Here is an 18,110-nt window from a genome sequence, read left to right on the forward strand (position 1 = left end):
TAGCCCATCCGCCTCAAGGTTGGACGCATTGTGTGTTCAGAGATGCTCTTCTGCATTACTCGGTTGTCACGAGTGGTTATTTAAGTTACTGTTGCTTTTCTATCAGCTGGAACCAGTCTGGCCATTCTCCTCTGACCTCTGCCATCAAAATAGCATTTGCGCCCACAGAACTGCCACTCACTGGATTATTTCTTTTTTTCAGACCATTCTCTGTAAACCCTAGAGATGGTTGTGCGTGAAAATCCCAGTGCATCAGCAGTTTCAGAAATAGTTCAAAGTCACTTAAATCACCTTTCCTCTCCATTCTGATGCTCAGTTTGAACTGCAGCAGATCGTCTTGACAATGTCTACATGCCTAAATGCATCGAGTTGCCGCCATGTGATTGGCTGATAAGAAACAAGCGTTAACCAGCAGGTGGACAGTTGTACCTAATAAAGTGGCCGGTGAGTGTATGTATTAATGCATCATATCATCTTTGCATCAAATTACAAAAAATGAATCTCTGCTTATGCAAGGCATTTGTAATGCAGTGTGTATGGGGGCAGGACAGTAAATTTGATGTTTTTCTCTCTTCTGGCTGCTGCTATTAGTCTCAGTCCTTTTTCTGAAAGTCTTAACAACACCATCATTGACTTTTTCTTTATGTTTCATTAGCATAATCATTTTAACAGTATATTAAAATACATTTTTTGGCGAAATATTATATACACTTTTTGAACAGTTTTATAAAATAATTCTACAATTATATTAATTTTAAATATTTCACATTAAAAATTCTCTCTAATATTTACAATCAAATGCATAAAAAATAGCAAACACAACATTAAATCTTTCATTAGCATAATCATTTTCATTCATTCATTTTCTTTTCGGCTTAGTCCCTTTATTAATCTGGGGCTGCCACAGCGGAATGAGCCGCCAACTTATCCAGCATGTTTTTATAAAAAACATCACTGGGAATGCATAATCATTTTAACAGTATATAATAATATATACTGTTTTGCAAAACATTCTAATAGATTTTTATAAAACAATTCTAATGTTACATTTAAAATTACAATATATTTAAATTTTTCCCAGAGATGGGTTGTGGCTGAAAGGTCATCCGCTGTGTAAAAACGTGCTGGATAAGTTGGTGGTTCATTCCACTGTGGCGACCCCGGATTAATAAAGGGACTAAGCAGACAAGAAAATGAATGAATGAATATATTTAAATAAATAAAAAATACACCTCTAATATAACATCTAAATCTTACATTAGCATAATAATTTTAACAGTATAGAATAAAATATATTGTTTTGCAAAACATTCACTTATTTAAAGGGTTTTTTACAGTTTTACATTAGGTTATAAAAGCAGCTACAGGAACTAAAACCTTCCTGGTTACTGTTATTGGCATTAGTCAGAGCTTACTGCACACTTTATCTGCATTTAATAGTCATTTCTCTTAACACGGTCAGAGCTGATAAAGATCTTTATGCGTGTAAATAAATCCTCCCCCATCAGAAAGATGAAAGGTTTGCTTACCCGAGGAAGTCAAACTCGATGGTTGAGTACTTGGCTTGGATCAGGGCCCAGAAACCCCAGAAGAAATGAGAGGCCTGCCAAAGCGGAAGAACGAAAACTTTAGACCAAACCCTTCCAGCTCAGTCCACACACAGATGTACAGTATCACTGACACGAATCATCAAGCAAACAGATTATATTGCAGGAATAAACAAATGTAAATCAACTCCGGCGACTATCATAACACTGTGCAGGGCAAGACTCACCAGAGCAAACTTGTTGACTTGTACGTAGAGCGTCTCCAGTTCACGCTCGCTCACATCTTCACCTTTCTTGGTGAAGAGCTTGTAGGCCTGCAGGTACGTTTGCAACCAGTCCAGCTGCATCTCTCTACTGGGGTAAAGGTTATAGTCTGGTTCACTCATTCCTGAAGAGAGAACACAAACAAACATACATGCAAGTATAAATATACACATGTATGTGTACAGTACAGTATATACATAGGCATATATATACACATACATACATTTATACATACACACACACACACACACACACACTTGCAGATGGTAAAATAAGCTGAACGTTTCACAAGTTTTCTTTTTTGCTGTTGACTAATTTCTTTACAAATTAAGTTATGAGTAATAAAATTAAATAACTGGGGAAAAAAGTATCGAACACTTAAAAAAAATTGTGTAAAAAGGCATGGAAAGTCCAGACAGTAGCTGAAGTCTCTTAAACCGCCTTTCCACTGCACACAACAAACGACAAGCGACAGACCAGAAGTTATTCATTTCCAATGGAGAACAGTCCGGGAGCTGTGTTGAGTTCCGATCATCTTTGTATGCGGAAAATTCGAATCTGATTTGAGCTGCGGATCCGTTGAAATATTTGAACTCCTGCGACTAGACCGTATGCAACCTGCCAACCGGATATGATGTATTCCAGTGTTGTCCAAGCAGATCCGTGCACATGAGATGAGAAATGAGTTTATATGAGTTTTGAATAATAAAAAGTCTATATTAAAAAAAATTCTGTTCATAAATGTAAGTAAGAAAGTAATAAAAATATATACATTTAATTTAATTTGTGTCTCCACATTACCTCCAATATTTTAGCGGTCTATGAGTTTCTAATATTCATTCATGCATTAAACTATGTAAACGCACAGAGAATAAAGGCTTTTGCCCTCCTTTATTTCAAACACCGTGAGAATCAGCTTCTTCCCCGTGGTGCACGACAACACTGAAAATACTGTGCGGCTGCCACAAGGGGGCGTATTCCGACAATCGTGTCCAAATGTCGTGTGCTGTGGAAAGGCAGCTTTAGTTTTTAGAAAGCAACCCTGCCCTGTTCAAGCTTAATATGCTCCCTCTGAGCCAAATAATGAGCAAGAGCCAAATCTCCTACCACAGCTATGCTGATGGCACTCAGATCTATAGCTTTACTGTCTGACTTCAGTTCCATTGACACCCTCTGCCAATGCACAGATGAAATGAACAGTTGGATGTGCCAAAACTTTCTTCAGTTAAACAAAGACAAAACTGAAGTCATTGCGTTTGGGAACAGAGATGAGGTTCTCAAGGTGAACGCGTACCTCGGCTCTAAGGGTCAAACAACAAAAATATATATTTCAGATCTGAGATTGAGTAGCCATGTCAAAGCAGTAACTAAATCAGCAAACTATCATCTCAAAAACATTGCAAGAATTAGGTTATGCTTTATAAATTATGCTTTGTTTCCAGCGAGGACTTGAACTTGTTCATGCTTTTATCAGCAGCAGGGTGGATTACTGTAACAGGCTCAACACTGGCCTTCCCAAAAAGACAGTCAGACAGTCGCAGCTCATCCAGAACGCTACTGCCAGGATTCTGACCAGAAGCAGAAAATCAGAGCACATCACACCTCAGGTCTTCAAATTGGCTCCCAGTTCCATTCAGAATAGATTTTAATGTATTATTACTTGTCTATAAACCACTAAATGGCCTAGGAGCTCAATACATTACAGATATACTCACTGAATACAAACCCAACAGATCACTCAGATCTTTAGGATCAAATAAACTAGAAATTTCAAGAGTTCAGTCAAAGCAGGGTGAATCAGCTTTCAGCTACTGCGCCACCCGCTGCTGAAATCCGCTTCCGGAAATGATCAGATGTGCTCCAACATTAGGCACATTCACATCAAGACTGAAAACACATCTAGACAGCTGTGCCTTTACTGAATGAACACTGTGCTACATCCGACAGATTTTTCTTTTTCATTCTTTTATAACCTTTTTAAACACATTTAAATCTGTTTTTATATTATTTGTTTTTATTTTCTTATACTCGTCTCTTTTATTCTTGTTTATGTAAGGCACGTTGAATTGCCACTGTATGTGAAATGTGCTATATAAATAAACCTGCTTTGCCTTGCCCCTCGTCAGAGTAAATTAATATTAGCTACTTCAGTCCCAACAACTATGTAACAGATGATATAGATGGAAATGTCAGCAGGACAATGATCCAAACACAGCCAAGAAAACACGCAATTGGTTTCAGAAAAGAAAATAAAGCTGCTAGAATGGCCCGGTCAATCACCGGCGTAGAATCCTATAGAACAGTGGTTCTCAAAGTACCACCTCAGAAAACAATTGTCTCTCCAAGTACCACCATAATCAACAGTATTGAAATAAAGTAGCGTAGTTGGCAAAATTAAGCAGCCACGGCACTGCACAGTTTGAAAACAAGATAGAGTCATATTCATTCAACAAAATTATATTCCATACAAAATATGAAGCCGATCAGTGGGTTTTTGTCACGTGACTCGCAGTGAGGCATTCTGAAAAGTTGATAGGTTTTTATCTGGGGACGCCTGGAATATGCAAGCGCGTTGTGCTGCAGTTCTTACTAATTTTGCTAGCCTGAGGGTTGAATTTTGGCACTCAAGTGACCGAGTTGTAACAAGAGAACACGGTCATTTTTGGAAAATAAAAGATTTTTCAAAGTAATTGATCGTTCAGACTAAAACTGAATATAAAAATATAAATAAAACTGAAATAATTCATGATTTTTGGTGCGGCTGGGTACCAATTGATCTGTAAACCGGTGCTAGTCTGTGGCCCCGGGGGTTGGGGACCCCTGCTCTAGCACATATCTGCTCTGCAAGCACCGCGCACCTCTTTCTCTAATTCTGCGGCAATTGAATTGATTTTTAGCAGCTGATGACACGATGCACAAAAGTAAACATTTTTAAAGCATCGCTTTGATCATAAGTTTTAGAGAACAGCCAATGCTGATCACATTGGTGTTATTTTATGCATAAAATTATTAAAATTGTATTGATTTTTTCTTTCATTACTCAGAGATTCCTCTGCATACCACTAGTAGTAAGCCCGTGTACCACTACCACAGTTTGAGAACCACTGCCATAGAACATAAAATCTAAATCTCAGAATTCATAGATGAGACCCACAGAATTGTGAAGATTTTAGACTGTTGAAGTCTGGGAAAACATAAATAAACAAAACTTATCTTCATTCTCCACGATCCCTCTCCTGTCATTACCAAAAAACCTTTTGTGCAAATTATAAAATATAGTAGCTCAGTACTTTTTCCTTTAGTCAATTATTTGTTAATACACATAACAATTTTTTTTGTTGGTTCGGGTTTATTTGTATGTTTGGATTGGTTGGGTTTTTACCAAAATCTGGGTCATTTTCAAATCAGCAGCTCCTCTAAAAAATATGATTACCAGGACAAATCATGACGTGTTCCAATACTTATTTTACCTGCTGTATGTACAGTATATACAAACACACACACACGCGCGCACGCACACACGAACACACGTTTGTTTTTGTGAATTGTGGGGACATTACATAAGTTTCCATTGTTTTTATTCTGTACAAACTGTATTTTGTATTACCCTTACCCAACCCTCACAGGAAATGTGTAGTTTTACTTTCTGAAAAAACTCATTCTGTGTGATTTATAAGCTTTCTGAAAAACGAGGACATCAGCAATGTCCTCATAACCTTTCTGCAATACCCATGTCATACCCATGTCATTATACAGAATTGTGTCCTGACACGTCACAAAAACACATACACACGTACACACACAAACAGCAGTGCAAAACATTATTTTTATAAGTGATATTTTTCATGCTGCTCACCTGCAAATTCATTGAAATGGTTTCCAATGTCAAATGCTTGGTAATTGTAACTTGAGTATTCATAGTCGATAAATCGAACATGACCTGGAAAAAGAAAATGGGTGATTTGAAGTAAATAAGACCCAATATGAGATTCAAGTGCCTTCTGAAACAAAATCTAATGCCTTAAAATGTAATAGCAAACTTAATGCATCAAATGAAAACTGTAAACACCTTATAAAATCACAAGTGTTTTGCTTTTTAAAGATTTGTTAAAAGGATGCATTAAACTGATCAGAAGTGAAAGTAGAAGCCTCTTCTTCTCTGTTGAAGAATTCTCACAAAAATCCTTATCATAACAATAGCAATAAGTCATTATTCTGGAACACAGAATCAGCATAAACAAATGATTTCTCAAGAATTGCATGACACTGAAGCCTTTTTTCAAACATTTCACAATATTACTGCTTTTTTTACAGCATTTTTAATCAATCACCAGAGCTTTGCTGAGCATAAAAGAGCATCGAAACAAAATAAAAATACAACTTCTGGGAACTGAATGAATCATAAAAAGTGGGTCATTATTAATATTATTCTCACCCACGTGAATTTAGTTACACAAACAGAACCAAAAAATTTGTTTCAGAGTCACAGAAAAGATCCCAAATCACATACAGATACAGTATTCTGTGGAATCTCGTACTGTAAGTAGTGCAAGTAAAGCAGTTAATCCTAAAAAGAAAATAGCCGCACTTTAAATACTAGTATGACGTAATTATTCATCTGCTAAATAGAAGTGTGTAATGTTAAACATTTATATTCATATACTCTCTTAAATGTAATTTGCTCATGTAATACACACCCTAAATGTCTCATCTTTCATCTTAAATTAATATTCAATTTTAATTTCATGCATTGTTCACTCATGAAGTAATAATCCCCATGCATCCTCTGCCAGTTTAAGCTAAGGACGCAGATAAAAAAAAAAGACTCACTCCATATACAGGCAAAAGCACAGACCTCAAAGTTTTCATTATATGCTAATTCATATTATTTATTATTTTATTTAAGTAGTTAAATATCGTCACAAATATTGATAAAAAATGATTATAAAAGCAACAACTACACTTTTAAGTATTTTGTGTCTTATAGTTTTATGATTGTATCTATTTACTAATCAGTAAATGTGTGCAAACTATAGTGTGCATCCCTAGTAACTATAAATAATTACTTTTTTAAAGGAACATGGCTAACACTGCTCATGACAGGTACTATTTGCTAGTTTGGCAACTAGTAAACTGGTTAAATTTTGAATAGGTTTTGCATAGTGTATAGTGTGTCAATTGGGACGCAACTAATGAAATGGTTCGTTCTTTATAATAACACACTATTTGGGGTACAAAAAGAACAATGAGGTTTAATAGAAAGTGAATAAGGCCAGTTTTTTTTCATGTTGTCATGATTAACAAAACTCACCTTCTTTTGCATTGTGAATGATGTTCTTGCAGAGCAGGTCATTGTGACAGAGCACCACAGGCGAGCCCAGCTGAGACAGGTGCTCCTTCATCCACATCATTTCCTGCTCCAGCACTTCCTGGCTGGGCACTTCTTGCTGAATTCTAGTTTAAAGACCACAGAAATGAGAGATTAGTAATGTGAAAGACAAACACACACAGAGTGTATGATAAAAGAACAATGCCACAAGACTGATTTGCATTTGTATTTAACATTCCGCTAGCAAAAGAATTAACACTTTACAATAAGGTTTACAGGTCTGTTCAAATCACTAATCTGAAGTATGATGAGTAATACTAATCACATTAGGGTGCTTTCACACCTGTGAATCGATTCATTTGTTCCGAAACAGGAATTAAAATTGTTACTTTGCTCTTGGTGCGGTTCGCTTTCACACTGCAAAGTTCCTAATTGAACCAAAAGAGCTAAAACTAATTACGTGTGAGTAAACTCTCCTCACATTGGTCAGGTATATTTTGCAGAGTCCCGCTCAGCGGTCAGGGGAGATGGTGGTTTGGTGGTGTTTGACAAAGTGCGCACAACATGTCTGAAGAGCAAGGTAGTGATGGGAAGTTCGGATCATTTTACTGACTCGGATCTTTGAGTCTCGTTCATCAAGATAAACGAATCTTTTTTCGAGTCATTTCGTTTATTTGGTTCAATTTGTCAAAATGTTATTAAAATGTTACGAATTGTTTCCAAACACATCTACAACTAGCCCAAAAGGTTGATTGCACGACAAATAAGTCATAAATAGAATATAAGAAAGAGAAAATAATAGTTCAATGTTTACCTGCTCTTTTGTCTATAAAGGCATTGTTGTCTCTTTGCTCAGCTCACCTCTTCATGTCTTCAATTTTCAGGGGTTCATTCACATTACACTGACAGTCACATATAGTCTTAATCAATGCAAAAGTCTAAGCCGATAGGAGCCATGATCGTTCGTTGTTTATGTGACAGAATGACTCAAACCTGAGGACTCGAGAGATGAACGGTTCAATTCTTTTTCTGGCTCTAAACGCATATGATTGGCCTGTGATGAACGAGTGACTCAGACCCGATAGAGGACTCGAGAGGGGAGTGGATCAATTCTTTTTCCGGCTCTAAATGCGTATGATTGGCTTCTGGCAATGTGATGAAGACTTGAAAATAACGATACTACCAGCACAAATGTGCGCACGCGCGGATGAACGAATCACTCCCTGAGAGGACTCAGTTTCTGAGTCATATTTAAGATTCGTTCAAAATGACCCATCACTAGAGCGAGTAGAGATGCGGTGGGGAGGGGTGAGAAGGGTGAACGACGTATTTGAGGACCGGGAGGGAGACGCGCGATTACCAGGAGATTATCACTCGTTTGCGGGCATCCGGGAGACTCTTCTCATAATTCTCTCTTCATATAGCCTTATGCCTATTACATATCCATAAAACACTGTGATATAACCACGCTCGGATCGTATCGCTTTCTCACTGCAATCGTTCCGCTCCAGAGTTTGTTTCAATTGAGCCGAGACCACCTCATTCAAGCGATCTCGGAGAGATTGATTTGTGGCGGATTCTAGCGGATTCTATTGCTGGTTTCACATATGCCAAACGAACCGCTCTACCTGGGCAAACGAGACCGGTTCCGAAACAAAAGTGTTGGTGTGAAAGCACCCTTAGTAAGCTCATCAGAACAGCTTAAAAACTCTATTAGTTTTGAATCAAACATTTTAATAAAATTTCCAATTAAAACACCTTCAATCCTAAAAGCATGAACACTTTGCAGTGATGGCTTCAATTGGTAATGTTAGTCAATGCATTAATAATGACCAATATGTTTGTTTCAGCATTTATTAATAACAATGCAACAATTCCTTAATTCCATATTAACTCATGTTAGCTCAGGTGCATTTAATCCGGTGTTAATTTTGTTGACGAAAAATCTTCGTCATCATTTTTGTGATGCTCATTCGCAAGTCACATCGCAGAATGTGATGTTGAGTCTGTATTATAATTTACCATTTTCATTTTTCATTTGCAGTTTCAGGGGATATTTAAAGCATTTAATGATATAAAGTTTAATTAATGATTAATTGTATATTAGATTCAATATTTTTTATGCATGCCTCAATCAGATACAGGATCTTTCCAATTAATCTAACATTATAAATTCCTTCCAAATAGAAATATTAATTCATCTGATGAAATAAAACTTAATATTGCAATATATATTACAAACTATTGCAATGTTAAAGTTTTCCAATACCGTGCAGCACTAATAAAAATGAACAAATAGTAACTAACAAATGAAATTCTATAAGTGTTATCAACAATAAAAACGCTACATCTGGCTTTTAACTCAACAAATAGATTAACAAAAGAGATATTAGGATGGTGATAATATGGTTAAGTCCCACCAATGAAAAAGCCCCATCCGACTGACCACTCTCCCCTCATAATGGGCTTAAGGAGTTATTTCTAGACTCTTCCTTTACCCTGTAGAGACTCACTCAAAGCCCTGCTGCCTCTCAGACTCATCTGATCATTTATTGAATGCTATTTATTTTGCCAAAGTTTATGCTTTGAAAAAAATCAACAGGAAACTACAGAATGAAATGATCCTAATAGACATTAGGCAGCAGCATAATCTCCGCACGAGAAAGTCTTATGAAACTAATGACGTAAATGACTTTGCATGTGCATGATCTCTGGCTCTCGATAAACGTCACAATGCAAACAGCCAGTATAGAGCAAGCATCTTTAAAAAGGAAAACTGCTGAGATGAGTATGTGACATAACATCTCTGCGCATAAGATTAAACAAATGCAAGCCAGATCTTGTGAAACACCTTTCATTGGGCTGTGAACAGTTAGTTTCAAACAACATAATGCACAAACTGTTGCCTACCAAAGAATTTAGGGCTCGTTTTGGGATCGATAACGCAATGTGATTGTTCTGCCCTCACACCGGCGTCTCTCTTGCCAAAGTTAGACAGACAGATAAACTCTTTCCAACACGTGAGATTGTGGGAGAATGCTGCTTTATTCCATGCCACATGGAATGTATGTTGAAACAGAGTGAAACTATGTTGCAAGATGTACATAAAAGGAGCTATAGTTTTCTATGTACATAACAATAATATTTGAGATAGAATATAAATACAAACAGATAATAAAGTTACAGGCAATGCTTCTACAGATGATCACAGGATGAGTGGATAGTAAGTGTCTTCCTGTAGGGTGTTCTTTTTAAATGAGGCAATTAACTGATTCTAACTGTTAGAATGTTTCTATGGCAACAACAATTTGAAAGAAGCTAAATGACTAGGCATTAACTTATGGATTCTAAATATTAATAGCCCCTTTCACACATACAGACCTTTCCGGAAAATTACCGGCAATTTTCCGGAAAGGTTGTATGTGTGAACAGGCCCTTTTTGAAAATACCGGTAAATTCGTTCTGGCTATTTTCTGGAAAGAGAAGTTGTAACATTACCGGTAATTTGCCGGAATGCTGCGCTGTGTGAATGCAGAAGGAAGATTGCCGTAATAAGCGCGTCCACGTCTAGAACGGGCTGACGTGAGACACCTGCTTTAGCCAATCACAACAGTCAGACGCATCCACATGCGCGTGGTTTATGAGAATAAAAGCCTTTGAATATTTTTTCCAGACACCTTTAGCTGCTAGATGTTAGTCAGATAATGTTTCTATGTTCCTTCTTAATGCTGTGTAAATAATTATCGATAAAATGTTTATAAGCCGTTGTTTGTTTACCTTCAAGCTTTGCGTGTGCCCGTGAGCGCCCATAGCGCCAGCACACACACATATCAAAGTGTTTCCCTATGTTTTCATTAGAGTTGTACTCAATACTGATCCATCCGAAGAGTTTGTAATGTAGTCAAATGTTTACAAACACAAGCGCAGCCGTTTAGAGGTCATTTGTGGTTAATGATGTCAGAATTTACCGGTATTTTGGAATGGATGTGTGAATGCTCTTTTCCGGAAAATTTCCGTAACGTCCTCACCTGTGTGAACAGCGCTTTTTTGAATATACCGGTAAAGTCGTTCCGGAAAGTTTCCGGATATTTACCGGTATCACTGTGTGAAAGGGGCTATAGTTAAGTAGATGATCCAGCACAGTGATCATTCGCAATAATCACATCACAGGATATGCAATGTGTACGAAAGAGTTTGTATTAGAATTCATCATTTGCATGTGTTTTTGAGTTCTGTGATAGTATAATGATCATTCAGGCATAAGAAATTGTACCATTTGTAACTTTAATAATCATTGATTTGATTGCATTATGTTTATTTTTATTATTCTGTACTGTATTACTGTAGCTGAATCCTATTAGACTCGGAAATAGGACTGGGCCGATAAACTTATTTAAAAATGATATCGAATCGCGATAAATGATGTCAATAACAATGATAAGCTCTTGACTTTTTTACTCTGTATTGATCTAAGAGTTTAAGCATGGGCAATGTGGACGATCACCCAGGGAGGCATCTTGCTAGGGGTGGCATTGTCCACCCCCCTCTTAAATTTAGTCCACACGCCTTCCAAACCCCCCACACACCCTGCTCATCACTCTCTTCAGCGAAAGGGCGAACACCGTGAGGGCAGAATGACCATCATGTTTCTAGAGCACCAGTTAACACTTCTACATGGAAGTATCAAGCATGGTTTGTGTTGTCGATGTGTCAAAAAGACATGCACGTTCAAAGGATCAGGACTTTCAGTGTTCTTACACATTTTCCCAAGTCAACTTTAAGCACTTTTAAAGCATTTCCAGTTGCATTTTTTTACTTTTCCAGCATTTTAAGACATGGCGTGGTGTAAATGGCATGTTTACATACATTTAAATATGTAAAGTACACATATCAGAAAGAGAGTTTGGTGTTTATTGCTATATTAACTTCTTTAACTGTTAAAAAAAAAAAAGTTCATCACATTTTTTTTAATATCACTTTTTGATAATTATAAAAAATATGTTAACAATAAAAAGTCATTAAAAGCAATAAATAATACATAGAATAAAATAAATAAATAACAACAATAATAATAATATACAAGATAAAAATGGTGGCATGGTGGCTTAGTGGTTATCACTGTCGCCTTACAGCAAATAGGTCGCTGGTTTGAATCCTGCCTGGGCCAGTTAGGATCTAGGTGTGGAGTTTGCATGTTCTCTCCGTGTTTGGGTGTGGTTTCCATATTTTTATTAGCATGTTTGCACAAAGCCCATTATCAACACTGAAATACTGCCATTTACTCTTGTAAATGTCCTACACTTATATTATATATTAATATTATATATATATTATATTACATATATATTAATTTCATTTTTTAAATCTTAAATTTTTTTTCTATCTTTGTCACTGAATAATTCATTCAGATACATTCAAAAACAGCTCAATCAGTCATAAATTAAGTGACTCAATACAAATGACTCACTGAAATAGTTGGAAAAAAATAACACAAATTGGTTAAACATTTGTGAAACTCTGTAATGTCCTCCCCACGATTCAAGCTACACACTCCGTCGAACTCCAGTTTTAATTTTTCGCAAAAGCAAAGAGATTTTATTTAAAAACAAAAACATTTCTAAAGGTAAATCATGAGAAAAATCAACACAATTCTCAATTTTCAAGCATTTGCAAGGATTTTAAGGACTTTGGAGGTGCATGTTTATTGTTTATATCGCTGTTTACAAGTGCTAAAGAATTTTGATATGGTAATTAGTATTAGGTTTCCGACACAAGCTATTAGGGTCAGACGGTATCAAACGTAACCTCTCTATGATTAAGATATTAACTGTTCATTAGTAGTAATAAATTATTAACTTATTCTGCATCTCTAAACCTACCCAAAACCTAAAACCAACTTTTACCTTACTGATACCACTTTTATTAATAAACAGCTAATTATTTAAAAATGGCTTAAATAGGCTTGAATATTTAAAGAAACATTTCAGACACTGCAAAAAAGAGCTTAGAGCTAATGCATCATTGTACATTATAAGAAAATTAATGTGCCATTTTGACATTGGATTCAAGTATTTTTTGGCAAGAGACCTGTAAATAAGCATTCAATAAAGGGCTACTCGTTAATGAAAGGTTTACCTGATGTTGGAGGCTTGCTCTGTGAACTCTGTGGCCACTAGTGAGAAGTACTTGCGCATTTTGATCCACAGGTTGGGTTTGGGGATGCATCCGTTGTGTGCGTGGATGGCGTGAATGCGAGCCATTTCACGGGCGATCAGTCTGCCAATAATAACAAAAGGAAGACGTTGGTCAAAACGGCAATGTTTCGATTTCAGCTCAGACACAAAGCCTGGAAATGCCTGTTTATGTGGAAAAATTGGATATTGGTCCAAGGTCACGGTGGAGTTTTTGATATGGTTCACTGTGTGCCTGGAAGGAGATTACATGACCCTCGTGAAGCAAATACACTGTTCTGTCTGAGTGCGCGTAAACTTTACTTCATATCTCCATGGTTAGCTTAGACTGCAGGCTGAACAGTCTTCAATATTTAAATATATAGTTTAAATAGGTGCATTTTTTCTCATGTTTGTTCTTGTTCCTTCTTTTTTAAATATGTCTTGCAAAGTACTTTTTATCCTATACTAAACATTTTAGCAGTTCATGAATTGTAGTTTTATTTATTTAGCACTTGTTGAAAACATGCTCAAGATGTTACTAAAGCATTTCATTATACCTTGGGAAAATGTCGGAAATAGTTAGAGCTAGGGGTGCACAACACAGTAAATCGTTTCAACATTGATTTCGCAATGTGCATATTCGCAATAGTCACATCGCAGGATATGCAATGTTCAGGTATGATTATAGTTGACCAGGAGAAACAGTTCAGAATACATGAGAATTGTGTAGTTATTGCAGAGCTTAACCATAATGGACTGAAAGCTTATTATTTGTACATTTTTTTAAGGCTTGTCAGGGTTCAAAGATTTCAGGCACATGGTATTCTTTAATAAACAATACTTTTATTGAATTATTTATACAGTAAAGACTTATGCAGTATTTTTTTACAGTGAAAATTCTAATTCTGTACTGGAATACTATTTGACTGCCTTGTAAACCATAAAACACAGCTATTATCACACTTTGTCTTTGTCTCTTTTCTATTTATCCATGTTTGTAATTTTATGCATAATCAAATTCCCTACGGAATTATCCCAATCAATTTAATTTAATAAATACTTTCCAAATAGCCTTGTTCTAGCCAATGAGAAATACTTAATACAAATACTTTTAGCAAATAGCAGAAAAACCATAACTCAAAAATGATTTTAGGCCGATCCTCCAACAAGGGCCTAATGAATAGGAATTGTAGGGAATAGGAAAAGGAGATGAAAGACTCACGTTTAACTTAAGATGTGATTCAAAAAATGTGAAGCCTGTTTTATACTTCTGTGCCAAATGATCGGCGTGACCCACTGCGCATGCAACGAGCGTAGCTGTGCATTTATACTTCTGCGCGCTGTTACTGTTGCTCTGCAATATCACTTCCGAAACACTAGTTGGCAGTGAGGTGTTAATGTTCCTCTGTGTCGAGTTTCTTCGCTGATGTTTGCTTCCTTAAATGTACAACTGGCTCAAACTCACTCATTTTGAGGCAGGAACTGACGGACGAGCAACAACTTTAATCACAAAGTAAACAAAACAAAACTTTCCATGCGGAGCTCCTTCACGGGACTCCACACTTGTAAACAATCGCTCCATCTGGCTCGCGGTCCCGCCCAGACTCGCCAGCGCTACCAAGCTGATAAATCACAGAGCTTGCAATACGCGTAATTGCGAAGTGTAGTTACATTTTTTGAGAGGTGCACGTCAGCAACGCAGACGGTGTAGGGCTATGCGTCAACGCGTATGATGCACCGTAGCATAAACGTAAGTATAACTCAGCCTTGACAAGTACAGGAATAAATGGAGTATGCCATTGCAAATAAGTGTGTATTGAATGTATTGTGATTGGATAATGCAACACCTGATAACAGTTTTTTTCTGCCTGTTTTGGTTAATTTGTTCCTTCTTTTCCTTTTCTTTAAATAAAAAGTTTAACAAATAATAGGGCAACACAGTGGCGCAGTAGGTAGTGCTGTCGCCTCACAGCTTCATATTTGCTTTTTATGTTGCCTCTTGGCCAGATCGTCATTGTAAATTAGAACTGGTTCTCAATTAACGTACCTGGTTAAATAAAGGTTATTATAATTATAGTGATTTCTGAAGGATCACCTCACAATGAAATGTGAAAAATTGGAGGCAGAAAATTCAACCTTGCCATTATAGCAATCAAAAAGAACTTTAACCATTACATTTTTCAAACATATTTTGAAAGAAGTCTGCATTTATTCAATCAAAAATATTATTTATAATATATATTCAACTGTTCTAATAAAGTTCATACACTTGCAAGAAAAGATTCTGGAACCAAAATCAGTTTTAAGAGAGCTGAAGTTTAGACTTCACTATTATAGATACAAAATCCAAAACAGACGCCACTTTCAGAATGAAGCACTCTTCAAACCCAAAAGCTAATGTCAAAAGTCTCGCTGAAGTCAACCAAATAGGTTATTTATAGAACGAACATCTATTTGGATCTTTTAATTCGTGTCTTGTGCTGAACAGACTCACCTGAGCAGCACGGGGTCCCTGACGTCTTGGGTATCCAGAGCGCGTCCTTGCATGAACTCGTAGCAGATGCCATTCTGGAAGGTGCAGTAAAGTCTGGGCGCACAACCGTTGGCATGCAGAACCTGAAAGCTCTTCAGTTCATTGTCCCGGTCCACGATCAGCTCTGTCTTGTTGCCGTACACCCGGACCAGAACCACGTCCTCTACGCAATCCTCCACATAACAGCCCACCAGCTTGTTAGTGGTGCCATCTGTGAAAAGCTGAGAAAAAAACAAAGATTCAAAGACAAGACAACATAAGTATATCCTACAAATACAAAATGGATAAAACAAATACAAAATTGAAAAAAAAAAAAAAACATTTTGAAGATTTTAATAATTTAGATTAACAGTAATGCTAATCTTTCATCAACACAATCAGTTACAAAAAAACTAAATCATGCACCGTCCTACATTTTATTTATCGTTTCAGAACCATTTCCACTGGATGTACGTCACTATAGTGTGTATTTTTTTGCAATAGATTTTGAGTACAATTTCTCCACATGACTGGAATAGCTCTATTTGGAGGGCAGTGCATCTAGATAAAATATAATAAACCAATGACAAATATTGATAAATACAGTACAGCAAAAATGCAAGTGAAGTAAAAAGTAGGGCTGTGCAATTAATCGAAAATCCGATATCGATTTCTAACGATTATGAAAAACCATTAATTGAGATAAACGATTATTGCATCATATACCACCCCCTTTCCAGTTGTACACATTTGTTGCTTTTAAAAGCGCGAAAGACCGCATGCTTCAGTGTGTGTGTGTGCGGTGCACACAGAAGCATGCGGTCAGCATTCGGTCTCATTCGCACACAAGTCTCATTAGACGAGCAGAGCGCACACATCTAAAGTCATCTTAATGCGAGCACTTTAATGGTCAAATAGGTGTCAAAACAGGGTGTGGAGTGATTTTTCATATTAACCCTCATTTGTGTAATAAACAAACGAGTCGAGAATCAAAAAACACGTGAAAGAAAAACCATTAATGACAGCGCGCAATATCCCTTCAGCCGCCTGTGTTTATCATAAATCAAACAACAAAAGCAGAAAATCCCTCACTGCTCTAGACTGAAGGACTTTTGTAGCTAAATTGTTGAAGATGCTAAAAGCACATGTTTTTTCATATTTATATTTCTTTCCTTTGCAGGGTGGAAAATAACTGTGTGCAGTTGAAGTCAGAATTATTAGCTCTCCTGAATATTAGTAACCCTTTTCCACCCCAATTTCTGTTTAGTGAAAAGAAGATTTTTTTTTCAACTTATTTCTGAACATAATAGTTTTAATAACTCATTTCTAATAACTGGTTTATTTTATCTTTGTTATGATGACAGCACATAATATTTTATTAGATATTTTTCAAAATACAAGCATTCAGATTCAAAGTGTGATTCAAAGGCTTAATTAGGGTAATTAGGCAGTTCATTGTATAACAGTAGTTCCTTCTGCATACAATGATAAAATATATTGCATAAGGGGGCTAATAATATTGACCTTAAAATGGGTTTCAAAATATTTAAACCTGCTTTTTTTCTAGCCAAAATAAAACAAATAAGCCTCTCAAAAAGAAAAAAAATATATAGAAGAATCACTGTTAAAATTTCTTGCTCTGTTAAACATAATTTAGGAAATATTTATTTTAAAAAAAAATTTCTCAGGAGCGCTAATAATTTTGACTTTAGCTGATAAACGTTTTGAATAATCGTGATTACAATTATGATCAAAATAATCGTGATTATGATTTTTCCCAAAATCGAGCAGCTCTAGTAAAAAGTGCTTTATTGTTTTTGTTTTTTGGAGTCTGGGAGTATTCAGATACACAAATTAAATTAACACACTGCAATATCGATGCTAAAACAATATATTGTGTAGCCAAAATTTAAACCAGTTTTATTTTCATAAAGAACTGCAATTCGACACTGAAACGCAATCACGATGGGACATATCATAAATTGGCATGAGTTAAAAAGCTTTGTGCTTGTGGCAGTGCATCCCACAATTCACCGCACTGGCCTTTGCAACCCACTAGTGCATTTCTGAAATTCCTGAAATGACTAATGAACAAACAGCATCAATGGTGGACAAACTGAAAACAAACTCCACTCTGAGCAGGTGCCGATTGACTGTTTAACTGTTTTAAGAAAAACTACTGAAAGCAAATTGTCCTCATCTCCATAACTAAATGAAGAAATGGAGAGAAGTTGGAGATGTAAATGCTTGAGCGGTCTGTGTTTACAGTTGAACCATATGACTGA

At 36.3% G+C, this 18,110-nt stretch overlaps 2 protein-coding genes across 4 annotated transcripts in view; one reads left to right on the forward strand and one right to left on the reverse strand.

Annotated features, from left to right (window-relative positions):
* sox13 (SRY-box transcription factor 13) overlaps window positions 1–18,110 on the forward strand; it is a 675,553-nt gene that overhangs the window by 83,747 nt on the left and 573,696 nt on the right. The window lies entirely within an intron of this gene.
* Window positions 1–18,110, reverse strand: part of etnk2 (ethanolamine kinase 2) — a 38,762-nt gene that overhangs the window by 10,759 nt on the left and 9,893 nt on the right. For all 3 annotated transcript variants that reach the window (XR_012386790.1, XR_012386789.1, NM_001034175.2), the window contains exons 2-7: window positions 15,808–16,067; window positions 13,276–13,416; window positions 7,123–7,265; window positions 5,668–5,751; window positions 1,775–1,935; window positions 1,530–1,603 (exon numbers count right to left, since the gene is read on the reverse strand). Coding sequence is in view for 1 of the 3 variants with exons in the window: in NM_001034175.2 (NP_001029347.1) it covers window positions 1,530–1,603; window positions 1,775–1,935; window positions 5,668–5,751; window positions 7,123–7,265; window positions 13,276–13,416; window positions 15,808–16,067 (863 nt within the window). In the remaining 2 variants the exon portion in view is untranslated. The remainder of the gene's footprint in view (window positions 1–1,529; window positions 1,604–1,774; window positions 1,936–5,667; window positions 5,752–7,122; window positions 7,266–13,275; window positions 13,417–15,807; window positions 16,068–18,110) is intronic.

The sequence above is a fragment of the Danio rerio genome, chromosome 11 (genome assembly GCF_049306965.1).
Source record: "Danio rerio strain Tuebingen ecotype United States chromosome 11, GRCz12tu, whole genome shotgun sequence".
Lineage (NCBI taxonomy): Eukaryota > Metazoa > Chordata > Actinopteri > Cypriniformes > Danionidae > Danio > Danio rerio.